The sequence below is a fragment of the Haliotis rubra genome, unplaced genomic scaffold, assembly GCF_003918875.1.
Source record: "Haliotis rubra isolate DU_JTF1 unplaced genomic scaffold, ASM391887v1 Scf879, whole genome shotgun sequence".
Lineage (NCBI taxonomy): Eukaryota > Metazoa > Mollusca > Gastropoda > Lepetellida > Haliotidae > Haliotis > Haliotis rubra.
In genome coordinates, this window is record NW_025767611.1 from 314,552 (window position 1) to 325,360 (window position 10,809).

Here is a 10,809-nt window from a genome sequence, read left to right on the forward strand (position 1 = left end):
AATGGCAAACTAAGAACTAAACCAATATTTGAGATATAGGTATCGCAATACAGACATGAAGGTACGCTACTCATAAGTACTGTTAAACAATTACATTCATCCCAAGCAGATACGTACAATGAGGTATAATATTACGTAACTGGCTGAGATTACTAGTTAATACCGCTATTGCATGAAAATCATACTTTCTAAAACACTTTCAACTTGCGACTTTGCCTGCAGATACATGGGATATATCATGTACCAAACCAATATATGTTATTATAAGCGCATAGGATTAATATGAAAGAGAAGAAAATTTGCAGACACCACATTCTCCAGCGAGCTCAAACTCTAAGAACTCAAGCAGATCGGCACATTGCTGGCCAGTGTTGAGTAGACGAGGTGCTACGATGACTGGACCATGAAGAATTGAGCCTTATTTCTTGGCTAGACTAGTGAACATGCTTTTTACTTTATTCCAAACCCCTCGGAAGGTATCAAAGAATCTTTTTTCCTGCTCAATTTCCTTCCTTGCTTGGAATCTTGCCTCTTCTTCATCCTTCATTTCTACCTCGTCTATCTCCTTCTTTAACCTTTTCGCCTCTTCAACCTTCAGCTTCTCCTCATGCAACTTCTGTTGTTCTGCTTCCAGCAGTTGTTCATTTTCTTCCTTAAGCTTCTTTAACTCATCCTCTTTGTCTCTCAGTTGCTTGTCCTTGTCAGCTTTGACTTGTTCAAACTTGAGCTCCAGTTCCGTATATCTCTTCACTTGCGCTTCTAGAGTCTTCTGCGCAGCGTCTCTGGCGTCTCCTGTGATTGTCTTTGTCATCTTTACGAGCATCGGGTTGTCTTTATGGAACAATCTTTGTAACTGTTGCTGTATCTTTTCTCTTTCTGGTTTACTTTTCTCTGCAAACCGTTTCTTCAGTTCGATTTCTCTCTTCTTCATCATAGCCTCAGCTCTCTGAAATCGTTCGGTAACGTAACACCTTCCACCATTTTCCTCCACCATTGTGTCAATGGCACCTACCAGCTCCCTTCTAAACACGTCCTTCTGTTCTTTGCTAGACCTGTTGTTTAAATAGTGAACTCTTTCTCCGCATTCAGAGATAAGCGCCTGAAGTGAAGGTGGACTACCTTTCACAAATGCTTCTTGTGAGATCCCATCGTTTTCGAGGTCGTCTTTCCCGGTAAAGATGATCATCATGTATTTTGTCAGCTGGTCTCCAAAGTTTTCCTTAAACAGTTTAACTGTTTTCTGTTCTTCTTTTGTATGTCTCCCAATCCTGATAACCAAGATGACAGCATGGATGCCAGGGGAAGCAAGAGCTACGCATTTCATGATCTCCTTCGACGTGTTATCATTTGGAACATTTGTATCAAACATCCCTGGTGTGTCGACCAATAGAACTGACCTTTTGTCAGTCTCGACTTTGGCAAACTGACACTTTGATGTGACTGATTCACCGACTGATTTTGATTCAAATTCATTATTTCCAAGAATGGTATTGGCGGTTGCACTTTTTTCCCGATCCTGTTTTGCCTATTAACATTATCCGTCGTTCATTTTTAACATAACTTCTGCCATTGTAGAGTTCCGTAAGAAAATCTGAAAATAAGAAACGTAGAATATAATGATATGTATGTGAGGCGTGGGTGGGTGTAGGTGTGAGTGTATGTGGGTGTGGGTGTGGGTGTGGGGTACACATGGTGGTGGGGGATGGGGGGGAGGATACTTTGTTTAGATTAGACACTGGTACATTCCAAAAAATGAAGTGATGAGGAGCAATGATACCGTATGTAAACAATGTTCTTGATTAGAAGGTATTTCCTATCATTGCTCTTGAAGTCTTTTGTTTGCTTATGATACTTTACATTTCCCATGTAGTCCAAGTGGACTTTGTGAAATGTGGCGCCGATGGCTGATTTCAATGCTTTAGAATGGTACAATGTTGGAGGACAATGACCTGAGCTCTGTCTCTGCGATATGGCTGGAATTTCTTAAAAGCAGCATCAACGCCTGATCGCCTGCCATTCACTCATTTGTATCATTATGACAGCTGTGTGGATTCCGGGTATGAATATAAATGTATGTATGAACCTAATTTTTATATTATGAAAATAAGTTTTTATCAGATTACTATCAACCATGCTGATGATGAAATGTGGATTGCAGCAGCATATTTTTTGAAAACAAATGCATGAAGAACCACGAAGCCCACCCCGGCATGTCTGCAGCCCATCGTAAACGTTGAGCAATTGCGTCAGGATAGCTCCTGCGTGTGGTCGTCTAGCTCGGATATCTGCTGAGCGCAGTCGGTTTTGGCGGTCTGCGCTGACACTCTACCCCTTAACAACTGTCAGATCATCGAGGTTGCAGTCGCAAATTCATTGCGGAGATGACATAACCTGATTGTCATCCTGGTGTACCACCACACGCAGCGCCACAGGTCTTGAGCGATTTGCAACGGTTCCCGTTTGTTGCATCCGGGTCCTCACATGTGTGTACCTTGTATGACGACTACAGTCCAGACTCATGCAGCTGCTCAGAGTAACCTTGACATTTATATGCTTTTTCCTGTTTAGCAATGCCTATGCGGTTGCATTCTAATGTGCATGTGAGCGTTAAGGTGTTCACGTGACTCGCTGCACGTGATCTCTGTGTTTCACCGGTTGTTTTTCACACTTTATGACCAAATTGTACACGACAATCGCCAAGATCATATTCAAGCAGCCTACATGTCATTGTCGTGTGTATGGGACAACACAAAACTAAAAGCATATACCCTGTCACAATTATTTCAAATAATGTGGGTGTTAAGTTTCTCATTTTGTTGAGCATATATCATGGTATCGACTTGAATCTTTGTTCAAGATATTAACCTCCGTTTTGATTTTTCTACACTTATTAGTCTTACAGGACTCAAAGATTTTGCTTGATTTCTAAGTAAGAAACATTCAGCTTGGCTAATTTCGGTGCATATGGTTTACTTGCCTTCTTTCGTATCCAACGCCTTAAGTTCCTCATCAAAATTCATTCCTGGAAACAATAACGAAACCAGTTAGAGAGTGAATATATGCTTAACATGTATATTGCATCAGCAATTTTGCCGCTGTGTAGAAAATTGGGAAATATTGATGTTTGCACCAATTCATATGTATGAAACGTGCACGTTTAGCATAAGTTAAACAATATTTAATTTCTGCCACAAAACCTTACACCAAGTTTTGCATACATTTTCATTTTATGATACGAAACAATACCTACCATCATTAGCAGATACTTCGTCTTCGAGCATTGGTTTCCGCGGAGGTTTCGGGGGAACAGTTGGGTCTTATGAAAGTAAAACAGGCGTATTCAGTGTTTGACTATACTATTTACCATGCATAATATCTTAATGTTCCTTTACATAAATGTCACACAATTTCTTCTCAAAACAAACACAGTGTCAACTCCAAAGTCGCATGTCAATATATTCCCGAATGCAGGTTGGCGTAATTATGAACTTCAAACTTGTCTTTATATGTCAAGTATTACATCCGAAGCAGAATTCTGCTGATTTTATCAGGCATGTTGTACTGATATATATCATTGCAAGAAGAGAATATATCTCAGGAAGGACACGACGCGACCTAATTGTTTGAAATGCGGAAAAAGCATTTTACCAACGACAAAACACCACATCTTTAATTTGATAACAATTACCATGTTTTGTTGGTATTTTGGGGGTGGATTTTGCGGTAGTTTTTTATCTTCTTTTATTTTTTATTTTCAATTAACATCACAATCAACTTGACACTACGACATTAGGTGTGATACTTCGTGACGCAAGACGCACACTAGGCATTAGCTTATAAATATTCAAAATTGCTGAGACTTTTATAAACACATTGATTGGACAAAAGCTGTTATTCCGCACAGTGATTGAGTCAGAGAATAGAACCAGTGCTTCATTGGATTTGTTTATGTTTTGTTTTGTTTTGTTTTGGTTTTGTGTGTGTGCTTTTTGGGGGGGATGGGCTGGGGGATTGGAGGGGTTAATGTACGTGCGCATTGCAGTTTGAAGCCATGATAAAATAAACGCTTCCTGAGTATTTTTTTTCATTCTGCGGCTTATTTCGGTTTCTTCAAATTGGGAGTGAATGTAAACACGTGATTCTTATGTACTTCGCTACGTCACAGACTTATAGTTTCTCCGAAAGGAACAATAGCATCAGCTAAAATACAAAACGCGAGAAACCGCGGACTTAGAGTAGGCAGCCTCTGCTCGTGTAGTCTTTAACCCCAAGCGGCAAGATCATCAATTTAAACCTGTGCTCAAAAGAAACTATACATCGCACACTATTACAAACACAAAAATAACAAGAAAAAATTGTGTCCTGGGACACGGATGCCCCAGCTACTGTAAGAAGAGTTCCCTACACTGAGTGTGCTCTGGTGATTAATTTCTACTAAATAAATATCATGGTTGATCATAAAATAAATATACTGAGTCAAAAAAGAAACTTCACATTCTTTCTTCAGGGCACTATAAAAGAACACGAGATCGTAAGATGGTTAAATTGTTATTATTTCATTGCTGAGATCTGTGTGATGTACTCGATACACTGACAGTGCCATAATCAGTTCCATTAGGCTACACCGCCGTTCCAAAACATGGGTATACAGAATGTCAAGTCCGGGAATTAAAATGCCAAATTTCTCAGTTCAATATCGTGTATGGCCGCCCCAGCGCATTCACCACTGCCAAACACCGTCTCCTCATCGACTGCCTGATGCTTGTGAACACGTGGTTGGGGATTCTGCGCCATTGCTCTTGCAAGGCAGCGCCAAGTTCCTGAAAATTCTGAGGCTGGTTCCTAAGACCACGAAGCCTTCTCCCAAGTGCATCCCAAACGTATTCTTTTGCATTAAGGTCAGGGGACCTCGATGGCCAGTCCATGACGTTGATTCCAGCATTTTGAAGGAAATTTCGTGTCAACATCGCGGTATGCGGCCTAGCATTATCATGCTGGAACTGTAGACCTGGGCCATGAGCCGCCATGAAAGGAACGAGTTCAGGGGTGAGCATCTGGTCGCGGTAAGCAGCAGCTGTGAGGTTTCCACAGATGACCAGAAGTCGGGAACGGTTGTTCCCACAGAAAGCACCCCACACTATGCAACTTCCGCCCCCGAATCTGTCGACTTCCTGTACACAACATTGGGCATACCGTTCACGACGTCGTCTCCAGACTCTATGCCTGCTGTCTGCGAATCTGAGGGTAAACCTGGATTCATCGCTAAAGACGACTCGGTTCCAGTCTCTCTGGGTCCATCGGAGGTGACGTTGGGCCCACAGCAGACGTTGACGTTGATGAAACGGCGTCAATATTGGCCCACGATATGGACGTCGAGAATGGAGATTGGCAGCCCGCAACCGATTTCGAATGGTCTGTGAGGACAGTCGACCTCTAAACATCTCAGCCCTGGTTCATGTAGCCGGCAGAAATCTGTCACGTAGGTGATGTAGGACGATTTGACGTTCTTCTGCTCGTGACGTCACACGTGGACGACCCGACCTTGGGCGATCAGAAGTGGTGCCAGTTTGATGTAGACGACCTCGCAATACATACACAGTACGACGGCTGCATCCCATTGCTCTTGCGATGTCAATAACTGATCTTCCGGCTTGCAACATGCCAACGGCACGTTCACGTTGCACATTAGACAATCGTGGCATTTCAAGTACCGTTAGAACTGGGGTTTAAAAGTGTTTTTTTAATTCTTGAGGCCAATGCAAACACGTGCATATGAGGAAAACTTCGATGCGAAGATCACGTGATCGACTGCACGTGAAAAACCTGATTTGGCACTAACGTCATTTGCACGACGAATGGATGGGTTTGAGTGGGTTTTGCTAACGTTTTTCTAGAATCGAAAGCTTGGGATCCCATTTCGGACACATAGATGTATCATCAGAGAAAAAATATTCATTATTTTTCAAATTACATTTTGTGAAGTTTCTTTTTTGACTCAGTATATATCCAAAGTGTCCAAAGTAAATACTTATTTGTAAATGTGTGTCACAATGAACTTGCCACAGTACAACTGAGATTGGATCACCTATTTCAGCACGGCTCCCTTTGGAGCAGCATAAATAGCCTTACACGCGCATGCTGCATGTCGTTGGATAGCTGGATCCTGGAGCTAAACGGAGAATGTATCCGTTCGTTGTTATGCAAATCTATGGCCCAGAAACATTAGATAGTTGAGCTATGCAGGAATGAAATTTCTTTGAGTGGCATTTTAGAAGTTGGGAAGTACAATATAGAACAAACTTTATGGATAACAACTTCTTTTTATTCGTGAGTGCGACGTTTCGATACAGATTCTTGTACCGTTGTCAAGCATAATGGAACATGAAGAAGGGGGAAGTGTATATATACTGGATGTAACAATGTAACAAAGAAAACAACATAATTAACATAATTGGCTAGGCAGAAGGCTGATGAAGCCAGAGAGTAGACAAAGGACAGGCGTAGAAGCCAATGATGTACAAATGATAATGACATGTTTATACAGCAGTGAGTTTATACAGTAGATTGGGCTTGGTGGATGAGTGCATCATAGGCGGATGGAATGAAGTATCCTTGGTCTCGGTTGATGGTGGGCTTTTGGCGTTTGATGTGGATGGCTTCGGTGAGCTTGCGTTTAGTGAAGTCTGTTTGTTTGTTAGAGAGAATGGTGATGTCAGACCACTCTATTTGATGATTGGGGCTTGCTTTGATGTGGTCGGAAATGGCTGATTTGCTGTCGGAATTGGTAACAGAGGTCTGATGTTCTTTCACTCGGGTGTTGATGGGTCGGGAAGTTTCGCCTATGTAGCTCTGCCCACAATCACAGTTTATTTTGTAGATGACACATTTTGGGTTGTTGTTCTTAACGGTGGCAAGTTTTCTTCCATTGGCATGGAGAATGTTGTTAAGGTTGGAGGACGCGGAGAGGGTGGTATCTATGCCAGCTTGATCTTTCAGGAGGCGGCTGATTTGATGTGACGGTTTGCCAATGTAGGGGATGGATATCTTGATGGGGGCTAAATCTTGTTTGGGTCTTTTGGTAGGGGGTGACAGGGTGGCAGCGATGGTTCTGTTGACTATTTGGGATGGAAAGCGGTTGCGTTCTACGAAGACTTTCTTGAGGTGTTCGATTTCATCTTGTAGTTTAGTTGAGCAGATGTTCTTGGCCCTTCTGGTTAGTGTGGAGATGATGTCGGTCTTAACTTTAGGTGGATGATTGGAGTTGTAGTGGATATACTGATCCGTATCGGTGGGTTTTCTATATATAGTGGTCTGGAGTTGGTTGCTGGAGGTGCGGGACACAAGGACGTCAAGGAAAGGTAGTTGCTGGTTCTGCTCGGTTTCCATGGTAAACTTGATGCGAGGATGTTGGTTGTTGAGATGGGTGAGAAGCTGAGTGGGATCTTGCTGAGGTTGGAGGATGACGAAGGTATCATCCACTTTGCGATACCAACACGTGGGTTTGAAGGGTGCAGTATCCAGTGCTTTATCTTCCAGGTCCGTCATGTAAATTTCGGTTAGGATGGGGGATAAGGGGGAGCCCATGGGAAGTCCATGAATTTGTTCATAGATCTCGTCCCCCCAGGTGAAGTAAGTGGAGTTGATGCAGGTTGAGGTAAGACTGATGATGGAGTCGGTTGAGAGGCTGGTGTTGAGGGGTTGTTGAAGTTAATCAATTCTGTGGCGTAAGGCTTGGAGCGCTTCTTCTCTTGGTACATAAGTAAATAGGTCCACAACATCGTAGCTGATGATGGGACCTGGATTGGAGATGTCACGGATCTTGCTGCAGAAGTCTGTTGAGTCGTTGATGAAGGAGTTGGCAGATTTACCTAAAGGAGCGAGTACTTTGGTACTTTGGGCAGTATTGTAAAACACTGTATCAGGGGAGCAGACTAGTAGACGGGTTTTCACAGGATTCTTATGGATCCAAACAAGATTTAGCCCCCATCAAGATATCCATCCCCTACATTGGCAAACCGTCACATCAAATCAGCCGCCTCCTGAAAGATCAAGCTGGCATAGATACCACCTTCTCCGCGTCCTCCCACCTTAACAACATTCTCCATGCCAATGGAAGAAAACCTGCCACCGTTAAGAACAACAACCCAAAATGTGTCATCTACAAAATAAACTGTGATTGTGGGCAGAGCTACATAGGCGAAACTTCCCGACCCATCAACACCCGAGTGAAAGAACATCAGACCTCTGTTACCAAGTCCGACAGCAAATCAGCCATTTCCGACCACATCAAAGCAAGCCCCAATCATCAAATAGAGTGGTCTGACATCACCATTCTCTCTAACAAACAAACAGACTTCACTAAACGCAAGCTCACCTAAGCCATCCACATCAAACGCCAAAAGCCCACCATCAACCGAGACCAAGGATACTTCATTCCATCCGCCTATGATGCACTCATCCACCAAGCCCAATCTACTGTATAAACTCACTGCTGTATAAACATGTCATTATCATTTGTACATCATTGGCTTCTACGCCTGTCCTTTGTCTACTCTCTGGCTTCATCAGCCTTCTGCCTAGCCAATTATGTTAATTATGCTGTTTTCTTTGTTACATTGTTACATCCAGTATATATACACTTCCCCCTTCTTCATGTTCCATAATGCTTGACAACGGTACAAGAATCTGTATCGAAACGTCGCACTCACGAATAAAAAGAAGTTGTTATCCATAAAGTTTGTTCTATATAGGAATGAAATTGCTTGACAGAACTAAAAAGTACAATAGTTTGGAATCTAACCATAGCAGCAATACCTGTAGTGTGAACATTTATACTTTTAGTGTATCGGAAAGCGCTTGAAAATGCGGTTCTGCCAAGGTATAATGTGCATTCGAGTCACTTCTGATGGTCAGGCAATGAGCGTCATTATTTTATAGTGGGTAAAATCTGGGATCTGGTGCCCATGTTCCGTCAGTGTTACGGCTGCAATAATTTCAATATCCGTTATCCGAAATTAAATGTCTAAAATGCATCGGAAAGCCATTGAAGGTGCGGTTCTGTCAAGGTATAATGTGCATTCGAGTCACATCTGATAGTCGGGCTATACGTGCGATTACATAACGGCGCTTGTGCTGATGGTGAAGGTCGTTGGTGTGGGAAGACAGGTGTGAATCTGCTCTCACATTTTTAAACAAAACCCGATTGGTTTTAACGCTGATGGAGTGAAATTGGTACTCGAAGTTGTATTAGAGTGCTTATACAATGAATAGAAACACGAAAAGAGTGAACAAGAGGAAGAAATCTGCAAGTAGTTCATCTGATAACACATCCGACAACACGACCCTGTCCACACCATACAACATGGCCACCCCAGGAAGAACACAAGACACAGACCTCGGACGTCTCGTCAAAGAATCTATGGATCTTCTTAACTCATCGCAGACTGCTTTCCCCAACCCCACAGAAGGAAGGCGAAGAAACAGCACTTCAACACCAGCAACTTGTTTCCTCAACCCCATGTAATGGAGGCTGTAAACAGGTGGGTCACGCTTCAATTCAACCTTGGCCAGATCAAACCTCATTTGTTGTTGAAAAACTGATTGCTATTGAAAGTAAACTTTCGAAACTCGATACAATTGAGAAAGATATATCTGGCATTAAATCAAACGTTGCAAGTCTAGAACTTAAAGTGAAAGCGCTTGATGAAATGCGTACTAAGATCAACTCACTTGAAGACAGTACAAAGTTCATCTCTGACTCGTTTACGGAGTTTGATTCCAAGATGAAGCACATTGAGATAGACATGACAATGTTGAAAGATAAAGTTCAGACTCTTGATAGAATTGAATCTGAAAATCTCATCCTTAAAGAAGCAATAATCGATCAACGTTGCAGATCGATTAGAGACAATTTAATCTTCACCAACATTCAGGAGTCCACATCAGATACTATCAGAAGCGATAGACAGCCAGTTGACATTAAAGATTGTGAGCGAGTGCTGAGAGATTTTATTGACAAGGAGCTTAAGTTCGACAGCGAACATCTTCAGTTCAAACGCGTCCACAGAATCGGTCATAGGAGGACCGCCAGGTATGAAGGTGAAGTTATCAAACCAAGGCCGATTATCGCCAAGTTCCTAGTAACTTAGGAACGAGACACCGTGAAGAGGAGTGCCATTGAACTGAAGGGTAAACCTTTCAGTATTGTTGAACAATTCCCCCCGGAAATCAGTGAGTATAGGAGGAGGTTCTTATGCCACTTATGCGTGCTGCAAGGAAGGAAGGCAAACGTGCGAATGTAGTTGTCGACAAATTATACATCGACAACCAGTTGCAATCAGTGCCCGTACCACCCCCTTATAGACCCTCACAGGCCATAGATGTAAACAAACAGACCCGCCAGCCCCGGCAATAGGAAAGCGCCGCTGGGCAGGAACAGCTGACTCAGCAACCCCAGCAGGATGAACTTACTCAACCCCATGCTGCAGTGAGCAACACAACCTGTGTTAAATGTAGCATTACACGTGTTAGTGTAGATTCCCATGAGTTAGATGTTACTCCAGATGTGACTCAAAATGACTTATCCCCATCAAATATAAACCCTTCTACGGAAAATGACACATTTCAAGGCATTCTGCGTTTAGTTAACAAAAACTGATACAAACATTATCATTAATGGACTAAGTTTTCTGAGATATTGTTTGTTTACAAGAAACAAAAACAAACGCTTTAGATGATCTTAACATTGAAAGCTACAAACTCTATGTTCAAAGTAGAAAAAGTGCATCACGTAAATCTGGTGTTATTGCA

The 10,809-nt window shown here is 42.4% G+C and overlaps 1 protein-coding gene across 1 annotated transcript; it reads right to left on the reverse strand.

Annotated features, from left to right (window-relative positions):
• Positions 1-418: 418 nt before the first annotated feature.
• Positions 419-1,369, reverse strand: LOC124263313 (GTPase IMAP family member 4-like). The gene has a single exon (XM_046697897.1). The coding sequence runs from the start codon at positions 1,367-1,369 to the stop codon at positions 419-421; it is 951 nt and encodes a 316-aa protein (XP_046553853.1).
• Between the last annotated feature and the right edge of the window lie 9,440 nt (positions 1,370-10,809).